Source organism: Rhinopithecus roxellana, chromosome 20 (genome assembly GCF_007565055.1).
Source record: "Rhinopithecus roxellana isolate Shanxi Qingling chromosome 20, ASM756505v1, whole genome shotgun sequence".
NCBI classification, from domain to species: Eukaryota; Metazoa; Chordata; class Mammalia; order Primates; family Cercopithecidae; genus Rhinopithecus; species Rhinopithecus roxellana.
Genome location: NC_044568.1, coordinates 27,458,324 through 27,482,963, shown reverse-complemented (window position 1 = coordinate 27,482,963; position 24,640 = coordinate 27,458,324). Strand labels below are relative to the sequence as shown.

At 44.7% G+C, this 24,640-nt stretch overlaps 1 protein-coding gene and 1 non-coding gene across 6 annotated transcripts in view; one reads left to right on the top strand and one right to left on the bottom strand.

Moving 5' to 3' along the window:
• Nucleotides 1-4,283: 4,283 nt before the first annotated feature.
• LOC115895338 lies at nt 4,284-4,416 on the bottom strand. Its single transcript, XR_004055545.1, has one exon. It is a non-coding gene; the product is annotated as a small nucleolar RNA SNORA70 (small nucleolar RNA).
• Nucleotides 4,417-5,506: 1,090 nt separating this feature from the next.
• TENT4B (terminal nucleotidyltransferase 4B) overlaps nt 5,507-24,640 on the top strand; it is an 83,788-nt gene continuing 64,654 nt past the window's right edge. For 2 of the 5 annotated variants that reach the window (XM_030925356.1, XM_030925353.1), the window contains exons 1-2: nt 5,507-5,621; nt 6,345-6,857. In XM_030925356.1, coding sequence (XP_030781216.1) covers nt 5,542-5,621; nt 6,345-6,857 — 593 coding nt within the window. In that variant the 5' untranslated portion in view covers nt 5,507-5,541. Of the gene's footprint in view, nt 5,622-5,911; nt 6,858-24,640 lie in introns of those variants that run through there. The other 3 variants (XM_030925354.1, XM_010376372.2, XM_030925355.1) reach the window with 3 other exon arrangements.

Here is a 24,640-nt window from a genome sequence, read left to right as displayed (position 1 = left end):
TCTCACTCTGTCACCCAGGTTGGAGTGCAGTGTCGTGATCTCGGCTCACTGCAACCTCCGCCTCCCGTGCTCAAGTGATCCTCCCACCTCAGCCTCCCAAGTAGCTGGGATTGCAGGCACAGGCCATCATGCCTGGCTAATTTTTTGTATTTTTAGGAGAAACAACATGTTGCCCAGGAAGGTTTCGAACTCCTGGGCTCAAGCAATCTGCCCATCTTGGCCTCCCAAAGTGCTGGAATTACAGAAGAGAGCCACCGCGCTCGGCCCCAGCTGAATGATTTTTAAGGTACATTCCAGAAGATGTGCTTTATAATTCTATACCATGGCACACATCTGACACTCAATCAGTGCTTCATCTTGTTGCCCCCAGAGCAGGTTCCTGACCCAGGGCCTTGGTGTTTGTCGTCCCCTCTGTCTAATGGACCACTCCTTAGATGGTCACAGCCCACTCCTTCGCTTACTGCTCGGCTCAAATATCGCTTCCTCAGAGCAGCCTTCCCTGATTAGCCCATCTAAAAATAGCACACTGTCACTGTCCTTTAGCCTGCCTTCTTTTTCTTCATTGCATTTACCACTGTCTGATTTTATAGGCTTCCCTTGCTCACTGGCAAACTAGGTCCACCAGGGCAGGGACCCCATCAGAATTGTTCGTTGCTGTATCCCCAGAATCTGGCATCTAATAATTGCTCAAGACCGTATTTATTGAATTAATTGAATGAATTGCAATTTGAGTTTAAATATTTACTTCTTTTTGCCTCCTCAACCAGACAGCAATTCATGGAAGGCAGCCACAGGCCCTGGTTGCTTATTTATCACCTCTAAAGCAATTAGCTCAATTCTGCATGGATGATAGACATTCCACCAAGATTTGCTGAAGACCTTGAAACAAGGATAAGTTATACGGTTACCAACATGCATTCTTTCCAGGTGAAAGAGCACAGTAATGCCTTGTCTTTCGGCCCACACATCACAGTCTACAAAGTTTTTTTTTTTTTTTTTTTTTTGAGACAGAGTCTCCCTCTATTGCCCAGGTTGGAGTGGAGTGGCATGAGCTCGGCTCACTGCAACTTCCTCCTCCTGGGTTCAGGTGATTCTCCTGCCTCAGTTTCCCAAGTAGCTGGGATTGTAGACACACGCCACCACGCCTGGCTAGTTTTTTGTACTTTTGGTAGAGATGGGGGTTTCACTATGTTTGCCAGGCTGGTCTTGAACTCCTGACCTCAAGTGATCTGCTCACCTCGGCCTCCTAAAGTGCTGAGATTACAGGCATGAACCACCACGCCTGGTCATACAGTTTTTTGTTTGTTTGTTTCCAGACAAGTTTCGCTCTTGTTGTCTAGGCTGGAGTGCAATGGCACGATCTTGGCTCACTGCAATCTCCGCCTCCCAAGTCCAAGTAATTCTCCTGCCTCAGCCCCTTGAGTAGCTGGGATTACAGGCATGTGCCACCACACCAAGCTAATTTTGTATTTTTAGTAGAGACAGGGTTTCTCCATGTTGGTCAGGCTGGCCTCGAACTTGCAACCTCAGGTGATCTCAGCATCCCAAAATGTTGAGATTACAGGCATGAGCCACCGTGCCTGGCCAATAATGTTTAGTTTTTTGGGCTTTCCATTTTTCTTGTTTGAATTAAAAAGAAAAATGTTTCCCTGATCTTATGTCTTGAGATTGAATTTAAAAAATTTTTTTGGTTACTTTTTTTTTTTTTTTTTAAACAGGCAGTCTTCCTATATTGCCCAGACTGGTCTCAAACTCCAAGCCTCAAGCCACCTTCCAGCCTAAACCTCCCAACGTGCTGGGATTATAGGTGTAATCCACTATGCCTCTCCCAATTTTTTTTTTCAAGCAGAGTTTAAGAAAATATATTTAATTTTTTTTTTTTTTTTTTTTTTTTGAGACGGAGTCTCGCTCTGTCGCCCAGGCTGGACTGCAGTGGCCGGATCTCAGCTCACCGCAAGCTCCGCCTCCCGGGTTTACGCCATTCTCCTGCCTCAGCCTCCGGAGTAGCTGGGACTACAAGCGCCGGCCACCTCACCCAGCTAGTTTTTTATATTTTTTAGTAGAGACGGGGTTTCACCGGGTTAGCCAGGATGGTCTGGATCTCCTGACCTTGTGATCCGCCGGTCTCGGCCTCCCAAAGTGCTGGGATTACAGGCTTGAGCCACCGCATCCGGCCTTTTTTTTTTTTTTTTGAGACAGAGTCTCGCTTTGTCGCCTAGGCTGGAGTGCAGTGGCCGGATCTCAGCTCACTGCAAGCTCCGTCTCCCTGGTTTATGCCATTCTCCTGCCTCAGCCTCCTGAGTAGCTGGGACTACAGCCGCCCGCCACCTCGCCCGGCTAGTTTTTTTGTATTTTTTAGTAGAGATGGGGTTTCACCGGGTTAGCCAGGATGGTCTCGATCTCCTGACCTCATGATCCACCCGTCTCGGCCTCCCAAAGTGCTGGGATTACAGGCTTGAGCCACTGCGCCCGGCCTAATTTCTTTTTTAAGTAGACACCAGGTTTCATCATGTTAGCCAGGCTGGTTTCAAACTCCTGACCTCAAATGATCTGCCTGACTCAGCCTCCCGAATTACTGGGATTACAGCTGAAGAAAGACTTTTACTTAACACACTTAGGGTATTACTATGGTGTAACTGATGAATTAGCATCTGATAATAGTTTGGATATCTGTCTCCTCCAAATTTCATGTTGAATTTTTTTTTCTTTTTCATTACCTTGATCCTACATTACAGGAAAAGGCCCAGCTCATTTTTAAATGTTTTGTAGAGACAGAGGTCTCACCATGTTGCCTAGGCTGTTATCAAACTCCTGGCCTCAAGTATCCTTTCACCTCAGTCTTCCAAAGTGATGGGATTACAGGCATGAGTCACTGCACCCTGCTCATATATATATATATATATATATATGTATATGTATATATGTGTATATATATATGTATATATGTGTATATATATGTATATATATATGTATATATGTATATATATATACATATATATATATATATATACATATATATAAAATTTTTTTTTTTTTTTGAGATGTAATCTCACTGTGCCACCCAGGCTGGAGTGCAATGGTGCGATCTCGGCTCACCAAAAGCTCTGCCTCCCAGGTTCAAGTGATTCTCCTGCCTCAGCCTCCCAAGTAGCTGGGATTACAGGCATGTGCCACCAAGCCCGGCTAATTTTTTCTATTTTTAGTAGAGATGGGGTTTCACCACGTTGGCCAGGCTGGTCTCGGGAACTCCTGACCTTGTGATCTGCCTGCCTCGGCCTCCCAAAATGTTGGGATTACAGGTGTGAACCACCTCGCCCAGCTGGAGATTGAATTTTTAAAACAAATATGAGATCATCAAACAAAATTTATTTCTACACAATGTTTTGTTTTTGTCAGTGTCAGTAACATAAAAAATACTGCTAGTTATTTTCCTGGTCATGTAATAATTAGTATATAGCAAATTTCATTCAGGGAAAACTTTTTTTTTTTTTTTTTGAGACAGAGTCTTGCTCTGTCACCCAGGCTGGATTGCAATGGTGAGCTCTCGGCTCACCACAACCTCCACCTCCCGGGTTAAAGTGATTCTCTGCCTCAGTCTCCTGAGTAGCTGGGATTACAGGCATGCACTACCACACCTGGCTAATTTTGTATTTTTAGTACAAATGGGGTTTCTCCATGTTGGTCAGGCTGGTCTTGAACTCCCGACCTCAGGTGATCTGCCCACCTTGGCTTCCCAAAACGTTGGGATTACAGGCATGAGCAACCGCCCCCAGACAGAGAAAACTTTTAATACTGATTTCTAGTAATGTAACAGCAACAATAAAATAGAATGAACAAAATTCCGAAGGGTTTTTTGTTTGTTTGCTTGTTTTTGGTGGACAGGAAGTAGGATTTATTGGTGAGTATCAAGAGGGGGCAGCACAGTGGAAGCCCTCACGAGGGCAGGGCACGCCACTTGTCCAGAGGGCCATGATGGGGATGTACTTGACCCCACAGTCATCTGCGATGAGTCGCTTCTCAGCCACCATGTCTTCAAATTCATCCGCATTGAACTTGGTGAAGCCCCATTTCTTTGAGATGTGGATCTTCTGGCAGCCAGGGAACTTGAACTTGGCCCTGCGCAGGGCCTCAATCACATGCTCCTTGTTCTACAGCTTGTTGCAGATGGACATCATAACTTGGCCAGTGTGAACCCTGGCCACAGTGCTCTGGAGCTTTCCAAAGGCACCTCGAATGCCTGACTGGAGCCTATGCTGGCGTAGTGCAAGATCAGAGACATGAACAAACATCTGAATGGCCTGTCTTAGAGCAGCCCATACAAGAAACAGGCTGCATACACTACCAAGGAAGCTGTTGTTTGCAGCTGAAGAGTCTTTGTGTGTTTTCTGTATTTATGGTCACGCTATTTATTCTCTTATCAAAAAAAAAAAAAAAAAAAGGTAAGGTCAGGCGTGGTGGCTCACCCCCTTGTAATCCCAGCAGTTTTGGAGTCCGAGGTGAGAGGATCGCTTAAGTCCAGAAGTTCCAGACCAGTCTGGGCAACGCAGAGACTTTGTCTCTATGCCTTGTTGACGCGTGCCTGTAGTTTTAGCTACTCGGAGGCTGAGGCAAGAGGATAGCTTGAACCCAAGAGGCCGAGCCTGCAGTGAGCTGTGAAAAAGTCACTGAACTCCAGATGGCAGAGCAAGAGTTAGTCTGCAAAGAAAGAAAAAGGTAGAGCAATACTTAGTTCTTTCATAGTTTTCCATTATTTGTCATTAAAAAAATAGAAGGCCATTATCAGCCAACAGGGACTTGTTCTGGACTTTAGATCAACCTTAACGGGCCCACATAGAAGCTGTTCACTTACTTTTTGTCTCTTGATTTAAAATACTTAACATTCCCCTTTCCTTGTCTTTTTAACCACAGAGATTTGAAAGACATGCAAATAACGACCCAGTGGACAATCTTTGCTGATGCTAAATTTTCATTTTAGTCTTAAAAGGTTGTGGGTTTTCTTAAAATTTAATGCTGAACTCAGAAGAACTTTCTAAGGCTGTTGGTGCACCTTAGGGCAGGAGAGCGTCTTTGCTACGCCGCGCAGGAGTTTGTCTGCTTCTCTGTACATCTACACGTGTTTGCGTGTCCGTGTAAAGTGGATTGAGTGTGTGGCTGTGGCTTTCAGCCCTTGGCTCACGCTCTCAGTCTTAGTGGCCTCCCCCAGGGCTATGCATGGGGTGCAGGTTTCTGTGGCCTCGGGCCGGGATGAGGGGTCCCCCACCCCGGCCAGGGCGCAGCAGGGCGGGGCGCAGGTAGCTGTGCAGGGTCTCGCGCAGCCCGCCCCGGGGCACGCGCTCGGGCAAGGGGGCGTGTCCCCACCCCACCAGAAATAGTGTTATAGGCTGTTTTTCTTAAAAGAAAGTGTTTCAGAAAGCAGGCAGAAGCCGAGACGTCAGGGGCAGTTGGGAGGGCCCGGGGTCCAGCGGCCACAGGGATGGGAGGAGCGAAGGGCGGGGCGGCGCCTCCCACAACGCGCTCCCTGCGGGGCGGGCGGCGACCTCCATGCGGTCTCGTCCAGTCTCAGCGCCGGTGAAGCCCAGGCAGAGGAGCCGCGCGCGCGTCAGAGGCCCCTGGACGCCCAGGTACGTGGACCCCTCCGCAGATGGCGCAGGGACGGTTGGGCCGGGCGGTTGCGGCCCCGTAGCGCCGCGGCCTCTGTGACGCACGGCGCGGCCTCCGGGGCTGCTGTGCCGCGCGGCGGGGGCGGGGCGAGCGCGAGAGGGTGGGGCGGGGCTGGGGGGCGGGGCGGGGCTGGGGAGGGGGCGGAGCGAGCGGGGCGGAGCCGGCAGAGGCCCCGCCCCGCCCCGGAGCAGCGAGGAAGCTACGGAGCAGGCGCGTCTCGCCGCCGCCGCTGCCGCCGCCGCCGCTCGCCCTTCCGTGGAGCCGCCGCCGCCGCCGCCGCCGCCATTTGCACGGGGACCCCAGTGACAGGGGCTCGGCGGAGGGGCGGAGGGAGGGGGGGAGGGCCCGCGGAGCCCCCGAGGGCGGGAGCGACGCCGCCGGCGCCGGCCCGGCTCCCTGCGCGACCGCGCCGCCGGTGGCGGGCCCCGAGCAGCAGCAGCAGCAGCGGCGGCAGCAGCAGCAGCAGCAGCAGCAGCCGAGGCCGGGCGTGCGCCTGAGGCGGCGGCGGCGGCCCTGCAGGCGGCCGGGAGGGGCGGGGGCAGCGGCCGCCGCCGTTTGATGGATCCGAGGATCGCCTGGTTCCAGCCAGAGCAGCTCGGACCGTCCAACAGTCTGTGGATGCAGATCTGGGAGACGACCCAGGGGCTGAGGAACCTCTACTTCAACCACCACTGTCACAGCAGCGGCGGCGCGAGCGGCGGCGGCGGCAGCAGCAGCAGCACGGCCACCGGCGGGAGCGGCAGCAGCACCGGCAGCCCCGGCGGCGCGGCCTCGGCCCCGGCCCCGGCCCCGGCCCCGGCCGGCATGTACCGCTCCGGGGAGCGCCTGCTGGGCAGCCACGCGCTGCCCGCGGAGCAGCGGGACTTCCTGCCCCTAGAGACGACCAACAACAACAACAACCACCACCAGCCCGGGGCCTGGGCCCGCCGGGCGGGCTCCTCGGCGTCCTCGTCCCCCTCGGCGTCCTCGTCCCCGCACCCTTCGGCCGCCGTCCCCGCCGCCGATCCCGCCGACTCGGCCTCAGGCAGCAGCAACAAGAGGAAGCGCGACAACAAGGCCAGCACGTATGGACTCAACTACAGCCTGCTGCAGCCCAGCGGAGTGCGGGCCGCGGGGGGCGGCCGAGCAGACGGCGGCGGGGTTGTGTACAGCGGTACCCCGTGGAAACGGAGGAACTACAACCAGGGAGTCGTAGGGTGAGTGCTGGCCCTGCGGCCCGATGGCCTGGGAGGTGCGAAAGCGCAGCCGGGCACACGCCCACAGTTGGGGGTTGTGAGGGTCTGGGAGTGGCCACCCCCACGGCCTGCCTTTGCTTCTGGTGCACGAGGGTGCTGCTGGCCATCCCCACCCCCCTAGTCGTCCACACCTTTCCCCAGCCCCCTTAACCGTCGCCACCCTCCGCTCTCCTGTCCTCCCTTAGTCGTCCACACCTTCCTCCCCTCCCTCTTCACCGTCCACACCTTCCCCTGGTCCCCGCTTTATCCATTCACTCTCCTCCCATCCCCCTTAGTCAAACACATCTACCCCTGACCACCACACCGCCTCCAGCCCTCCACACCTTTTTCCCCATCATCACAACTCAAGATGAGACCGCTTAGCACGGGCATATCATTCATTCCCTGAGAACATTGGTATGTGAGTGTTTTTTGATGGTGCAGGACCCGGAGGTGCTTTCCTTGCCAAGAATAGAAACATCCAGAATGCTCCTCCCCCTCCCCCAGTCCCAGACAGCAATCATGTCAGCCCTGTAAGGCATTGCCTGCTCTTGACCCTTTGGCCCATCTTTTTATTTTTTAAAAATTCGCATATCACAGATGCCCTGTCTGTGGAGAGGGTGGCGTGGGATGGGTGACCGCTAAGTTTAGGCTGGGGAAGGTGGTGAGCTCTTCTGAGGCCCTGATAGAACTTTCCAGGAGTTCATGGTCCGCGGCTCCAGCTTCTCACTGTAAAGTTGTCATCCTGGCAGAGGCAGCCAATGCTTTTCATTCTAGGGGGTAGAGATTTATGCTAATGAGTGAATATTGCACCACTAGTGACTTTCTGTTTAAAGTTTAGCTGTTAGAAAATGGAATCTTACCTGACCCCTAGTGAATTATGTACATAAGCAGGGAATGTTTCCAGCTAGATCACCGTTCAGAAGAATCCCTGTGTTGGAATAGGTTACTGAGTCTTATTTGTTTTGCAAAACAAAGCTTTTGGGTCTCGTGTGTGTGTGTGTGTGTGTGTGTGTGTGTGTGTGTGTGTGTGTGTGTTTAGCTTGAGTATGGAGAACGGGCTTTCAAATTGCTTTTCATTTTTCAGATTCTGTTTTACATTGAGGGCTTTGGCATGCAAATGAAATTACCAATTAGTAATCCCATGTGAACCTTTTCCTGGATTTATTCATTCAGATCTGTCCTGCTTTGGCTGAGAGAGAGAGTTCTGTGTAACTTTTTGAAGGTCTAGATAAAATGAGTTGGTGGGTTCCATCTGCTTCCAGTGGGCTGGTGTCTGCTCTATGCTACTATTACAACTCCCACCTTTTGTGGAAAATGCAATCAAGCGTTTTAGGACTGGTGCTGTGGTACATGTCAAACCTGTCCTCACATTCCAGAAAGGGAACCCTTTGAGGATTGAGTCCTCTGTTGCTAAGCTTCAAGGGCGCTCTCCATGGTCATCACGTTTTATTAAAGGCTTGTGGTTCCATCCTGTTAGCATTTCCAAGTCTAAGCGTAAACCTGTGGTTTAGTGACAAGCAACTTGATGTTGAGGGTTTCTGGTAGTTTCATTTCATAGGAGTAAGCTCCAGTTAAGTAATCACTGTCAACGAAAACCTTGAAGTTCCTTAATTGCATTTTACTGGAGCCTCTTTACATGTGTCTAGCAAAAGATATAAGTCCAAGATGCTTAATTTTTTTGATAAATTAGAAATTGTCCTTTCCTCTGCTTGCTATTTAATGCAGAAGATACTCTAAAAGGTTCATATTTGTACCTAGTAGAAGCAAGATGTTCTTGTTCCTGATTCAAATGTATTGCCCTCAAAGGGATTAGGAGAGGAATTTTCATTTCTCAGAGGGATTACTGTTTTAAAACTGATTGTAAACCTCTTTAAAAACTGCTTATCACTTCACCAGATTTTCCATTCTTTTGCCTCCTCCCTTAGAGGATGTCAGCAGTTAAATTTTTTTAAAAAATTGAAAAAAGAATTTCAATTCTGAGACCTCCTAGTTTCAAAAAATACATTAAACAATTCCCAGGAGTGTTAAGAGTGTCTGGGTGCTTAGAAATTCTTGCTTTGATTCATGTATCCTGAATTTTTTTTTTTTTTTGAGATGAAGTTTCACTCTTGTTGCCCAGGGTGGAGTGCAGTGGCACAATCTCAGCTCACCGCAACCTCTGCCTCCCAGGTTCAAGTGATTCTGCTGCCTCAGCCTCCTGAGTAGCTAGGATTACAGGTGCTTGCCACCACGCCTGGCTACTTTTTTGTTTGTAGTAGAGATGAGGTTGCTCCATGTTGGTCAGGCTGGTCTCGAACTCCCGATCTCAGGTGATCTGCCCGCCTTGGCCTCCCAGAGTACTGGGATTACAGGCATGAGCCACCGTGCCGGCCTCATTATCCTGATTTCTTTTTTTTTCTTTTTTTCTTTTTTTTTTTTTGAGACTGGGTCTCACTCCGCTGCCTAGGCTGGAGTGGAGTGATGTGATCATAGCTCATGGTATCCTCTAACTCTTGGGCTCATGTGATCCTCCTGCCTCAGCTTCCTGGAGTAGCTGGGACTACAGGCACATGTCACCACACCTGCCTAATTTTTTTATTTTTACTTTTTGTAGAGATGAGGCCTCCATTTGTTGCCCAGGCTGGTCTTCAACTGGCCTCAAGCACTCCTCCCGCCTTGGCCTCACAGAGTGCTGGGATTATAGGCATGAGCCACCATTCTCGCCAGTATCCTTATTTCTTAACTTAAGGAAATTTTTCTGTTTTTGATACAGGTATTTAAAAATATCTGAATTGAGAGTGCACCTCGATGTTTTGCTGTTCTGAGATTAAATATACTAAAACTATTACCATTGTTGTCTGAATTCTTAAGATGTGACTGATAGTTAGCTAATAGGTTAACACATTGTGTTGGTTCTTGGCCTCTGAACTGATAGTCCAGATAGGGAGAGGACACCAGAAAGCATGTGAAAAATGGACTAGAACTATGGGACAGCTATATAGTCTCTCGCAGCTGTCTTTTGTGTTCTCTGCTTCAACCAAACTGGTTGACTTATTTAGAATTCTGACCTCTTGCATTGCCTAAGTCCTTGATGTTTTTGGTTTCTCCTCTGAACTCTCAAAGGGACTCACTTCATGCTCTTGGTATAGCCCACTTACGTTTAACTTTCCTTTTATTATGTCTTCCCTCTTACACATGACATGGACATTTCTTTTAATATGTAGAGTAAGATATTGGATTTCATCTAAAGTCTTCAAAATAAAACTCTTGGGCTCACCATCTCAGATTTCTTCATGTATCTACAGACCAGGGATTTTGTCTGCTTTTAAAAAAATTTTTATATTTTTTATTATTTTTAAATTTTAATTTAATTTTATGGAGACAGGGTCTTGCTCTCTTGCCCAGGCTGGAGTGCAGTGGTGTGATCTTGACTCACTGAAACCTTTGCCTGGGCTCAACCCGTCCACATGCCTTGGCCTCCCAGAGTGCTGGGATTACAGGTGTGAGCCACTGTGCCTGGCCTAAATTTATTTAAAAAATTTTTTTTGAGACAGGGTCTTGCTCTGTCACTCAGGCTGGAGTGCAGTGGCATGATCATGGGTCACAGCAGCCTTGGCCTCCCAAGCTGAAGTGATCTTCCCACCTCAGCCTCCTGAGTAGTTGGGATTACAGGTGAGTGCCACCACACCTGGCTCATTTTGGTATTTTTTGTAAAGATGGGGTCTTGCCATGTTGCCCATGCAGGTCTCCAACTCCTGGCCCAAGTGATCCTCCCACCTCACCCTCGCAAAATGTTGGGATTATAGGTGTGAGCCGCTGTGCCTGGCCTTATTTATTTATTTAATTATGAATGAATGAATGAGAGGGAGTCTTGCTCTCTCACCCAGGCTGGAGTGCAGTGGCACAATCTTGGCTCACTGCAACCTCTGCCTCCCAGGTTCAAGCAGTTCTCCTGCCTCAGCCTCCTGAGTAACTGGGATTATAGGCACCTGCCACCATGCCCAGCTAATTTTTGTATTTTTAGTGGAGATGGGGTCTCACCATGTTGGCCAGACTGGTTTTGAACTTCTGACCTGCCCACCTCGGCTTCTCAAAGTGTCAGGATTACAGGCATGAGCCACCGCGCCTGGCCTGGCCTTTTATGTTTTCAGTTGCTTCCATTGATTCTCTTTCTTGGGCTTTGCTGCCCTCCAAGACTGGCTGTGGTGTAGGATGCTGTCCACCTGCTGCTGCTTGTCCATGAAAACAAGCCATAAACCCTTTTATTTGGAAAGACTTAGTTGTTGATTGCTATGGAGAAAGAGGGGATGGCAAGAAGTAGCAAATACAGAGAATTTGCAGAACTTGGTCTTGAGCCCTGGATCCAGAAACTTCTTGTGGAAGGTGCTTGGTGTTTGTCCAAGCTCATGAGGATAGGTTTCTGTTGGCTGTACTGCCAGATCTGTAGATGCTTTTTTAAGGCTTGGATGACTTGTTCAAAACAATGTTTTGGAGTACAAATTTGGCTTGGGGACATCAAGACCTTGTTGGGAAACTTGGGTTTAAGGTATAATTTCTTAAACTAGGATGGTGGGAATGGGGATGTGAAGGGAGAATGAATGTGAGAGGCATTACAGGGTAAGGATGGAGAGGATTCAGATTCGTTAAGTGGATTTAATAATCACACTGTAGCTTTGAACTTGAGTGATTGGGGAAATGTTTGTGGTGTTTTTGGAAATAAGGGCCAGAAGGACTATTGGTTTGGGGAAGAAGATAGTAGGGGGATGTATAGGTAGACCCGCTAGTGGGGAGCTGAGATTTGGAGGGCCGAGATGTAGTGCTCTTCACTGCTGTAGGGCAGTATTGTCCTGTATGTGCCATCCTCTAGTGCCCATTTTTCACCATATCGTAGTAAGCCCAAGATGTTCATGCCTTTCTTCAGCGCTGCATTAAGGCTTATCTCTGCTTGCTTCTTTCTTTCTGTTTTTTTTTTTTTTTTAAGATGGAGTTTTGCTTTTGGTGCCCAGGTTGGAGTGCAATGGCGCGATCTTAGCTCACCGCAACCTCTGCCTCCGGTTTCAAGCGATTCCCCTGCCTCAGCCTCCCAGAGTAGCTGGGATTACGGGCATGCGCCACCATGCCCAACTAATTTTGTATCTTTGGTAGAGATGGGGTTTCTCCATGTTGGTCAGGCTGGTCTCAAACTCCTGATGTCAGATGATCTACCCGCCTCGGCCGCCCGAAGTGCTGGGATTACAGGCATGAGCCACCGCGCCCGGCCTATCTCTGCTTATTTCTGGACAGTATTATCAGTGAGATTGGTGTTACTGCTGGGCTCCAAAGCAATCAGACATAGTAAAGTAGATTGAATATGAAATAATTTGGAGGCCTTGTTCCAAATGATTTGTGCTCTGTTTAATTTCTGCGCATTTGCAATTATAGCCCACAGTAATTCTTAGTGAACTGGAACCTTCAGGTTATTGCATTTTACTGATTTGGGTACTGAAATATGCTTTTAAGAAGACGTTAGGTTTTCTATAGTGTAGATTGTACACTAACAATATAATTCATATTTAAGAATGTCTCAAAATTTAGTATGCTGTGTTCAACTAACTTAACTTTATTTGTTTTTTTTGTTTGTTTGTTTTTTTCTTTGAGACGGAGTCTTGCTGTGCCACCCAGGCTGGAGTGCAGTGGCATGATCTTGACTTACTGCAACTTCAACACTCCTGGGTTCAAGTGATTCTCCTGCGTCAGCCTCCTGAGTAGCTGGGATTATAGGCACCTGCCACCACACCAGCTAATTTTTGTATTTTTAGTAGAGATGAGGTTTTGCCACGTTGGCCAGGCGGTCTCAGACTCCTGAGTCAAATGATCTGCCCGCCTTGGCCTCCCACAGGGCTGGGATTACAGACATGAGCCACTGCGCCCGGCCACTAACTTAACTTTCATTCCACAGCTTCCATCTTTTATCCAAAATCTGTGATCAGTGAACACTGTCACCATTAACCATTGACATTTCAGTGTTTGGACTCTTTTTTTTTTTCTTTCCCCCTTTGTCTTTGTGGACTCTTTCTTAACACTCATAAAGTTTTAACTATTGAAAAGCAAAAAGAAACAGTGAGTGACTTTTTGGAATCTGTCTACCCAGTGCTCACACAAAAGGCTTACTACATTACAGGAAAGATAGGATGGGAAAGGGATACTAGAAAATTCTAAGTCAGGGACGAGGGTGTGTATTAGAAAAATTCTGATCCTGGCATGCCAGATGGCCTTACATCTCAACTTCTTCTGTGAAATTCCTGCCAACAAATCATAGTGTTGGAAGTACAGAAGGGTCCATGGGAACAGAATTTAAGGGCTCCCTTGGTGATACTGAACTGATCAGATGGTTCTCACTTGTTCTCAGATAACCTGCATACTGAATATCACAGGAAGGGTATAGACATCATGGCTATGGTTAGATATTCTTGCAACTGCTGAAGCTGAGAAAATTAAAGTCATTTTTTTTCCTGTGGAAAGTAGAAAATCAAGCTTTTATATGATTTCACACAGCTTTCTATTCTGTCTTCTGTTGACTCTGTTAAGAGTAACATTTAGTGGTGGAAACTATTTCAGGATCACACCCACAACACTAGAGACTGTATTAATCACTCACACACACATAGGTATAGAGTAATCTTGAAGGGGCTGTAGGCCAAAGATAATGCTTTTTTGAAGAATTAGAGACTAGTTACCAGCACCTGGTATTTGCTGTTTCCTACAGACCTGACTGGACAGCTTAGAGTCTGCTGAGGAATTCAGAGGATGGCCAGTAGAATGTTCTTTCCACCCCAGAATATTTGGTAGGGACTCAGCTGCTGTGGAATGCCAAAAAGACTTTAAGTTTCTTTCACTGTTCTTAAGATTACATGTAATTGTTTTTTGTAAGAGATTATATATATTCAAGTTGAGGATGGCTTTGAGCTAGACTTTTCCTTAATTTGGAACCACACAGCAGATGATACATTTATTTCCATCTGATAAGTTACTTGATGATGTAAAAGACATTTGAGTTAAAGATTTTTGGGAAAAAAGCTGAATGTTGAGCCATTTATGTTGTGTACTGGTTCCCTATTCACTTAGATAATTTTAAGTCTGAAAACAATCTTATCATATGCACAAGAGATTTCATGTAGTATTTGGTAATTAAATTGAGGAATTCTAGCTCAAGTCATGCTTTTTGCTGAAATAAATAAATAAATTAGTGCAGAAACCTGTGTTTTCAAAAAAAATTAATGTAATAAAAGTTTCAACAAAATGGAAGCCTTTATAACCATGTTTCAAATGTTATGCTAAACCTTTTCCATTTGTTATTATATTAACCTCCTCATACATAGCCCTACTATTTTTTTTTTTAACTTTCTATTTTGAAATAATTGTAGATTTATAGGGAGTTGTGAAAAATAGTACGGGGTCCATGTTCCCTTCACCAAGTTTCACCTAGTGGTAATAGCTCACATAACTATAGTTTAATGTCAAGAACCAGGAAATTATCATTGTTACAATCCATGAGGCTTTTTTAGATTTCACCAGTTTCACATGTATTTGTGTGTGTGTGTGTATATAATAGTATGCAATTTTATCATGTGTAGATCTGGATAGCCACTCTAACAGTCTATAGTTCTATATACAGAACTACTCCATCACCTCAGGGCTGCCCATGCTACCACTTTGTAGCTGCATGCACCCTTCCAGCAACCACTAATCTGTTCTGCATCTCTGTAATTTTGCCATTTTGAGAATGTTATATAAATGGAATCATGCAGAATGTAACTTTGGCTTTTTCCTTTTACCATAATTCCTTTGAGAGCCATCCAAATTGCTGCATGCATCAGTAGTTCATTTCTTTTTACTATTGAGTAGTAGTCCATAGTATGGCTGAACCACACAATTTGTTTAACGATTTACTTGTTGAAGGACATACCAGAAGGGTGGTTTCCAGTTTTTTGACTATTACAGATAAAACTGCTATAAACATTCATGTATATAAATATTTTTATATGAATTAAAGTTTTCATTTTGAGGGAATAAATGCCCAAATGTTTGGATTATATGGTAAGTGCATGTTTGGTTTTTAGAGAAACTGCTGAACTATTTGTTTTCTAGAATGACTGTATCCTCTTATATTCCTATCAACAACGTATGAGATATCCAGTTTCTCTGCATCCTGGCTAGCATTTAGTGTTACCACTTTTTTATTTGAGCAGTTCTGATATGTGTAGTGATAGCCTGTTTTGCGTTATATTAATCAATAAAAATAGCCTCATCTAATTTTAACTTTTTTATTTTAAAACATCTTGGCAGTATTGAACTTTCTCAGTGAGAAATCTCTAAAATTGTGACTTGAAAGGCTTGAATTTTCAAGTTTTTCTTTGGTTTTACTCTTAGCAGTAACATTTTAACTTTTTTTTGTCTTTGAAGTAATTTTCAGTGTTTCCTTTACATGTTGCTTTTTCTTAGAAACTAGTTATTAGCATGAAGTAGATCTTTAGTCTCATTTTCTAAAAACATAAAAAAGTAAAACTGCAGGATTTATTTCAAAATTGAGAGTCCTGTCTTTTCATATGAGGATATTTTATAGTCTGTTGGCTTGGCTATATTTTAGAGAGTAAACCTGTGGCTAGTGGTTTGTTGGTGGTGGTGGTGGTGGTAAAGTTTTCTTACAGCATTTTTGTACCTGAATAATACCTTTAGACTCTATAGAATAGATACTTGATCTTCAAATCTATCCTAGAATAAATTGTTTCATCTAAACAGCTTTGTGACCTGAGAACTGGGACTTAGTGCCTTAGTTTTCCCTTACTGGCCCTTTGTAGTCACTGTTTTGATTTAGTCAAAGTAACCTAACTCTTAGCACTGTCAGGTATTGTACATTCCTGCCAAAGCAAGAATAATAATACATAGGATTGTGTTTTAATTCTATGATTAGGTGACTTTTAGCTAATTTCCAGGAACTTGGACTTAATACAGTACTAGTGATAAGGCTTGAAATTTTAGTGTCTTTGTTCTTTAAAGTTATTCACTCTTTAGTTTCGTGTTTGTTTGGGGTGTTAGCTGAAATAACGGAGGAAAACCCCTGTAATGTCACTACCAGGATATAATTTCTGTTAATAGTTTGATGTAAAGATTTTTTGACTTTTTAATTTTTTTATGTATATATTTTATTTTTTTTCTTTCATCAATATGGACTCTTACTGTGGGCATAATTCTAATGTCTTTAAAGAGTTGGGTTTTGTTTATTTGTTTATTTTATTTTATAGAAATGGGGTCTCGCTGGGTGCGGTGGCTCATGCCTGTAATCCCAGTATTTTGGGAGGCCAAGGCAGGCGCATCACCTGAGGTCAGTGAGGTTGGTCACCAGGCTGACCAACATGGAGAAACCCCGTCTCTACCAAAAATACAAAATTAGCTGGCCATGGTGACATGCGCCTGTAATTCCAGCTACTTGGGAGCCTGAGGCAGGAGAATCACTTGAACCCAGGAGGTGGAGGTTGCAGTGAGCCAAGATTGCACCATTGCACTCCAGCCTGGGCAACAAGAGTGAAACTTTGTCTCAAAAAAAAAAAAAAGAAAGAAAGAAAGAAAGAAAGAAATGGGGTCTCACCATTTTGAAGGGTTTTGAACTCGTGGTCTCAAACAATCTTCCCACTTCAGCATCCCAAAGTATTGGGATTACAGGTGTGAGCCCATCTTGGGTTTTTTTTGTTGTTGTTGTTTGTTTGTTTTTTGTTTGCCACCATACCCGGCTAATTTTTGTATTTTTAGTAGAGACAGGGTTTCACCATATTGGCCAGGCTGGTCTTGAGCTCCTCACCTCGTGATCTTCCCGCCTCGGCCTCCCAAAGTGCTGGGATTACAGGCGTGAGCCACTGCGCCCAGCCTATTGTTCTTTAAATAAAAGAATGTTGTTTAAATAAAATAAATTTATTCTCTTACAGTCTGGAGGCCAGAACTTAGAACTGGTTTTCAGTCTGATTTTTTTTCTTCTTTGGGAGAAGGGCATCAGAATATTGTGAATATACTTTTTTGACTTAAAAAAAGTTTTCTCTGGGCATGGTGGCTCACTTGGAATTGCCTGTAATCCTGGCACTTTGGGAGAGGCTGAGGCAGGTGGATCGCTTGAGTCCAGGAGTTGGAGAGCAGCTTGGGTGACATGGTGAAACCCAGTCTCTACCAAAAAAAAAAATTAGCCAGGCATGATGGTGGCGTGCCCTTGTAGTCCCAGCTACTTGGGAGGCTTAGCTGGGAGGATCACTTGAGACCAAGAGGCAGAGGTTGCAGTGAGCTAAATTCATGCCACTGCACTCCAGCCTGGGTGTCAGAGCAAGACCTCGTCTTAAAAAAAAATTTTTTTTTACTAGTATGACAAACATCTTTTCATTTCAAATATATTTCTATACCGTTTTTAATGTCTCATTGCCTTTAGAATGACCTTGTATTCATAGTACAGGTGTATGTGATATTCCATTTATTTATTTATTTTTCTTTTGTCTTATTTTTGGTTATATTCCATTGATTTAATGTACCTTAATTTATCTTACCAATTTCTTGTTGACTATTTTGTTTCCAGTCTTTTGTTTTTTGTCAGACATGGATTAAGCTGAACCTTTGCCCCAGACAACATTATTTCTTTTTTATCAGCAAAATATGCGTGTAATAAAATTAAAATTAAAAGGCAAAAAAGGTTATCCTTTATTTTCTCCTTATTTTTATTGAGATAATAATTCACATCCCATAAATTTAACCCTTTTAAAGTGTACAATTCAGTGGTTTTGTATATTAGAAGGTTGTACCATCGCAACTAATTCCAGAACAGTTTCAATAAACTCTGAACCCATTATCACTCCCCACTCCCTCACACACCCTTAATCCTGGCAGCCACATAGAGACTCTCTGTCTCTGTGGATTTCTTTATTCTGGACCTTTCATATAAGTGGAATCATAACAATTTGTGGCCTTTTGTGCTTGGCTTCTCAAACTTAGCGCAATGTTTCCAAAGGTTATCTGTGTCGTAGCATGTGTCAGTACTTCATTCCTTTTTGTGGCTGAATATTTTATTGCATATATATGTCACATTTTGTTTATCCATTCACCTGTAGAAGGATTTTTAGGTTGTTTCCATTTTTTGGCTGTTATGAATATTACTGCTGTAGACGTTCACGTACAAGTTTTTATGTGAATGTGTTTTCATTTTTCTTGGGTATATACTTAGGTAAGAAATTCCTGGGTCTTATGTTAACTCTCTGTTTAACATTTTGAGGAACTGCCAAATTATTTTTTAAAGTGGCTGTGGCATTTTATATTCTACCAGCAATGAATTAAATTTCCAGTTTCTCCACATACTTGACAGCATTTTTGTTTTTTTTTTTTTGAGACGAAGTCTTGCTTTATTGCCCAGGCTGGAGTGCAGTCGCACGATCTTGGCTCACTGCAACCTCCGCCTCCTGGGTTCAAGTGATTCTTGTGCCTCTCAGCCTCCCAAGTAGCTGAGATTACAGGCACATGTCACCACACCTGGCTAATTTTTGTATTTTTTTTTTTTTTTTTTTGAGACGGAGTCTCGCTCTGTTGCCCAGGCTGGAGTACAGTGGCACGATCTCAGCTCACTGCAAGCTCCGTCTCCTGGGATCATGCCATTCTCCTACCTCAGCCTCCCGAGTAGCTGGGACTACAGGCGCCCGCCACCATGCCCGGTTAATTTTTTTTTTGCATTTTTAGTAGAGACGGGGTTTCACCGAGTTAGCCAGGATAGTCTCGATCTCCTGACCTCGTGATCTGCCCGCCTCGGCCTCCCAAAGTGCTGGGATTACAGGCGTGAGCCACCGTACCCGGCCTGATTTTTTTATTTTTTATAGAGACAGGGTTTTGCCATGTTGGTCAGGCTGGTCTTGAACTCCTGACTTCAAGTGATCCACCTGCCTTAGCCTCCCAAAGTGCTGGGATTGCAGGCGTGAACCACTGTACTCAGCCTAATTTTTGTATTTTTTATAGAGACAGGATTTTGCCATGTTGGTCAGGCTGGTCTTGAACTACTGACTTCAAGTGATCCACCTGCCTTAGCCTCCCAAAGTGCTGGGATTATAGACGTGAGCCACTGTGCCCAACCTGCACTTTTTTAATTATCTGTCTTCTTTATTATAGCCAACCTAGTGGGTATGGAGTAAGTGTCTCATTTGTGATTTTGATTGTTAGTGGTAACTAACAATATTGAATATCTTTACATGAGCTTGTTGGCCATGTACACATCTTTGGAGAAATATCTATTCAAATCTTTTGACCATTTTAAAATTGGGTTATTTATCTTTTTATTGTTGAACTATAGGAGTTCTATTTTATTTTATTTTATTTTACTGAGACAGGGTCTTGCTTTGTCACCCAGGCTGGAGTGTAGTGATGCCATCTTGACTCACTGCAGCCTCTGCCCCGACCCCAGGCTCAAGCGATCCTCCCACCTCAGCATCCCACAGCTGGGACCACAGGCACATGCCACTGTGCCTGACTGATTTTTTTTTTTTTTTTGTATTTTAGTATAGATGGAGTCTCACCATATTGCCCAGGCTGGTCTCAAACTACTAAGCTGAAGCAATCTGCCCATCTCAGCTTCCCAAAGTGCTGGAATTAGAGGCATGAGCCACTGTGCCTGGTCTATTTTATTTTTAAGATGAGGCCTTACTTTGTCACCCAGGTTGGAGTGCAGTAGCATGATCATAGTTCACTGCCATTTTGCCCTCCTAGGCTCAAACGATCCTCCCGTCTTATCTTCTTGAGTAGCTAGGACTGCAGGCATGTTGCTACCATGCCCAGATAAAATAGTTCTTTATGTTCTAGATCGGGGTGTCCAATCTTTTGACTTCCATGGTCCACATTGGAAGAAAAATTGTCTAGGGCCACACATAAAATACACTAACAGTAATGACAGCTGATGAGCTAAAAAAAGAATTACCAAAAAATCTCATAATGTTTTAAGAAAGTTTACAAGTTTGTGTTGGGCCACATTCAAAGCCATCGTGGGCCTCATGGCCGTGGGTTGGACGAGCTTATTCTAAATGCTAGACCCTTATCAGATGGATGGTTTGTAGCTATTTATCTCATGCTGTGGATTTTTTTTACTTTCTTTTTTTTTCCTTTAAGGTTTTTTTTCTTAAATAATTCAACTGATTATAAGCTTTAATCTTTTTGTTTTCTTGATAGTGTCGTTTAAAGCGCAAAGTTTTATTTCAATGGTGTCTAATTTGTCTGCTTTTTCTTTGTTTGCTTGTCATATGTAAGAAACTGTTGCTAAATCCAGAATGCTGAAAATTTACTTGTGAACTTTGTTTCCTTCTATGTGTTTTATAGTTTTAGCTCTTATATTTAGGTCTTTGATCATTTTGAGGTTTTTTTTTTTTTTTTTTTTTTTTGACAGAGTCCTGTTCTATAGCCCAGGCTGGAGTGCAGTGGTGTGATCTTGGCTCACTGCGCCCTCTGCCTCCTCGGTTCAAGCAATTCTCATGCTTCAGCACCCGAGTAGCTGGGATTACAGGCATGCACCACCAAGCCTGACTAAGTTTTGTATTTTTAGTAAAGAGGGAGTTTCACCATGTTTGTCAGGCTGGTCTCGAACTCCTGGGCTCAAGCAATCCTCTAACCTTGACCTCCGCAAGTGCTGGGATTACAGGTGTGAGCCACTGCGCCCAGTCCATTTGGAGTTCATTTTTAAAATACGGTGTGAGGTAGAGGTCCCATTTCATTCCTTTGCCTGTGGGTATCCAGTTGTCCCAGAACTATTTGTTGAAAAGACTGTTGTTTCCCCATTGAGCAATGTTGTGAGACCCTATCTCCATAAAAAAAAAAAAAAAAAAGAATGCAGAAGGAAACAGTTTTTGCCAATTTTGTAGTATTTACTGACAATTTGCATATATCTTTACATTCTTTAGCTATTTATTTTTCTTTTGAGTTATTGCCTTTGTTCATTTTTCTTTTGAAGGTGTTTGTCTTTTTCTTATTAATTTGTAAGAGATTTTGCAAATGTATACAATTTCTTTTTGAGATAGAGTTTTGCTCTTGTTGCCTAGGCTGGAGTGCAGTGGCGTGACCTTGGCTCACTGCAGCCTCTGCCTCCTGGTTTCAAGAGATTCTCCTGCCTCGGCCTTCCGAGTAGCTGGGATTACAGGTGCCCACCACCACACCCAGCTAATTTTTTTTTTTTTTTTTGTATTTTTAGTAGAGATTAGTTTCATCATGTTGGCCAGGCTGGTCTCAAACTCCTTACCTCAGGCGATCCACCCACTTTGGCCTCCCAAAGTGCTGGAATTACAGGTGTGAGCCACCGTGCCTGGACCTCCCACCTTATTTTGAAACAAATTTCTTTCTTTTTTTTCTTCTTTTTTTGTTTTGAGACCAAGTCTCGCTCTGTCACCCAGGCCGGAGTGCAGTGGCATGATCTGTGCTTGCTGTACCTTCTGCCTCTCAGGTTCAAGCGATTCACCTGACTCAGTCTCCTCAGTAGCTGGGATTGCAGGCATGTACCACCACACCTGGCTAATTTTTATATTTTTAGTAGAGACGGGGTTTCAACATGTTGGCCAGGCTGGTCTTGAACTCCTGGCCTCAGGTGATCTGCCCTCTTTGGCCTCCCAAAGTGCTGGGATTACAGACTTGAGCCATTGCGCCTGGCCAATATCACATAATTTCATATAAATATTTCTTTGTGTATCTTTAGATAAGGACTTAAAAGAAGACATAATCATAATACCATTATTAATACCTAAAAGAAATGAGCAATAAATAATTCATTTGTTGTATCAAATATCCAATGTTCATATTTCCTCAATTGTCCCATAATAATTTTTAAAAGTTTGCTTAAATCAAAATCCAAACAAGATTCTTTCGTTGCTATTGTTTGAGATACATTTGAAATCTTAATTTATAGATTTCTCTGCTATTTCTTTTCCCCCATATTTATTTGTTAAAGAAATCAAGTGTTATTTCCTATGGACTTTCTTACTATCTGGATTTTGCTGGTTATATTCCTCTGGCGTCAGTTTACTATGATCCCTTTTCCCCTGTATTTTCTATAAATTTGTAATTAGGTCTAGTGATTTGTTAAGATTTTGTGGGTTTTTTTTTTTTTTTTCCCAAAAATGCATCATAAATGGTGATGTGTAGATATCGCAGAAGACACATATCTTAATGTCTTTTTGTGGTATTAGTAGTTATTAATGATTACTGCCTATATTTATTAATTCATTATTTGGACTGTAAGTTTGATATTCTCGTTCTCTTGATCCTTTTTCTGTTGTTAGCTGTAATGCTTCTAAAAGGAGAAACCTTTCCTCTTCAAGCTACTTGGTTGTCTTAAGGGTTCACTTCTAATAGGGAAAACAGGCTAAGGGTGAAAAAGGAAATAGTTTTTAACTGAATCTGTTAATGAGCTGTCACCCCAGGCAAAGAGAAGCAAGGCAGGCCATAGGAAACTGAAGTGGGCTTGGGATGATTGGCGCCCCATGCGTGCATGCATGAAGGGAAGTTAATCCTCCCTGTAGTGAACTCTACTTGGCTTTTTGTCAGTGGCCAGGACTGTCAATGAAGACCTTTGTCCAAAGTCATACCTGGCCTTTGCTTTTAGCTCTTGGTAGCTGAAGGAAACCAAAACAGACCTATGACCTGCAAACTTCTGCTTAGTAGACAAAGTTCTCACAGCCTCAATTCAGTAAGCAGGAGTAAGATGCTTGCTTTTCCTTGAAGTGAAATGTGAATTACATGTTTCTTCAACTTGTGCTAATATTCTCTTTTTTTAAATTTATTTTATTTATTTATTTATTTTTTGAGATGGAGTCTTACACTGTCACCCAGGCTGGAGTGCAGTGGTGCAATCTCCGCTCACTGCAACCTCAGCCTCCCGAGTAACTGGGATTACAGGCTCCTGCCATCATGCCCGGCTAATTTTTTGTGTTTTTAGTAGAGATGGGGTTTCACTATGTTGGCCAGGCTGGACTTGAACTCCTGACCTCGTGATCTGCCTGCCTCAGTATCCCAAAGTGCTGGGATTACAGGCGTGAGCCACCACACGCGGGCAACTTGTGCTAATATGCTTAACAGGATGTGAATCATTCCTGCCCTCAGGCTAACATAACTCATACAGCCTTCCTTATAGGAAGATTTCCTACTGGGAGTGAATTTGCCCAGTAATTCCCCCAAAATATCCCCCAATCAAATATTTTAAAAGTCACCATTTACATGTAAAAACTGTAACAAGCATGGTAGCAGCAGTATAAAGAAACAGCAGTATGGCCCTTTTAAGGGAAGGCTCCAGAAGATGAGCTGCACTCACCCTCTAGGTCACAGCTACCTTAGGAGTTTGCAGTAGTTCCTGGGGAAGTCAGTAGACAAGGCCATCTCTCAGGCCTGGGCAAGATAGGGACTTTTTTTTTCTTTTGAGATGGAGTCTCACCCTGTCGTCCAGGCTGAATTGCAGTGGCACGATCTCGGTTCACCACAACCTCCACCTCCTGGGTTCAAGTGAGTCTCCTGCCTCAGCCTCCTGAGTAGCTGGGACTACAGGCACGGACAACCATGTCTGGCCCATTTTTGTAGAGATGGGGTTTCATCATGTTGGCCAAGCTGGTCTCAAACTCCTGACCTCAGGTGATCCACCCGCCTCCCAAAGTGCTGGGATTACAGGCATGAGCTACTGCACCCAGCGTTTTTGTTTGTTTGTTTGTTTGTTTGTTTGTTTGTTTTGAGACGGAGTCTCGCTCTGTCGCCCAAGCTGGAGTGCAGTGGCCGGATCTCAGCTCACTGCAAGCTCCGCCTCCCGGGTTCACGCCATTCTCCTGCCTCAGCCTCCCGAGTAGCTGGGACTACAGGCGCCCGCCACCTCGCCCGGCTAGTTTTTTGTACTTTTTAGTAGAGACGGGGTTTCACCGTGTTAGCCAGGATGGTCTCGATCTCCTGACCTTGTGATCCGCCCGCCTCGGCCTCCCAAAGTGCTGGGATTACAGGCTTGAGCCACTGCGCCCGGCCTTTTTTTTTTTTTAATTGTAGTGACAGGATCTCACTTTGTTTGACGGGCTATTCCCAAACTCCAGGCTTCAAGACGTCCTCCTGTCTTGGCCTCCCAGAATTCTGGGGTTGCAGGTTTGACCCACTGTGCCTGGTCCCAGAATTCATGTTTTTAAAAGTCACTCTGTGCCAGGCTCATGCCTGTAATCCTAATACTTTGGGAGGCTGAGGCAGGAGGATTGCTTGAGCCCGGGAGTTTGAGACCAGCCTGGACAACATAGCAAAACCCTAACTCTACAAAAATACAAAAAATAGCCAGGTATGGTGGCATGCGCCTGTAGTCCCGGATACTTGGGAGGCTGAAGTGGAAGGATCACTTGAGTCTAGGAAGTTGAGGCTGCAGTGAGCTGTGATTGTGCCTGGGCAACAGAGTGAAAAAAGTCACAACAGCCTGGGCAACAGAGTGAGAAAAGTCGCTCTGACTGTGGTGGGGAAAGTGGATTAATGGAGAATGGAAGCTGGGAAACATGGTGGTTCTTGCTAAGTCAGTATAAAGGGTTCACAGATGAGGGGGCTTCTTCCTAGTAAGGGCCTTGGCCAAATAGTCATGGATTTTTCTATTTGGAAGAAGCTCCTTCTCAATTTTTTTCCCCAAGGCATATGTGGTTGATGCTTGAACAACACAGGATGGGTCTGTATGGGTTCACTTATATGTGGATTTTTTTTCAACCAAACTTGGATTAAAAATATAGTTATAGGCCAGGGTCAGTGACTCATGC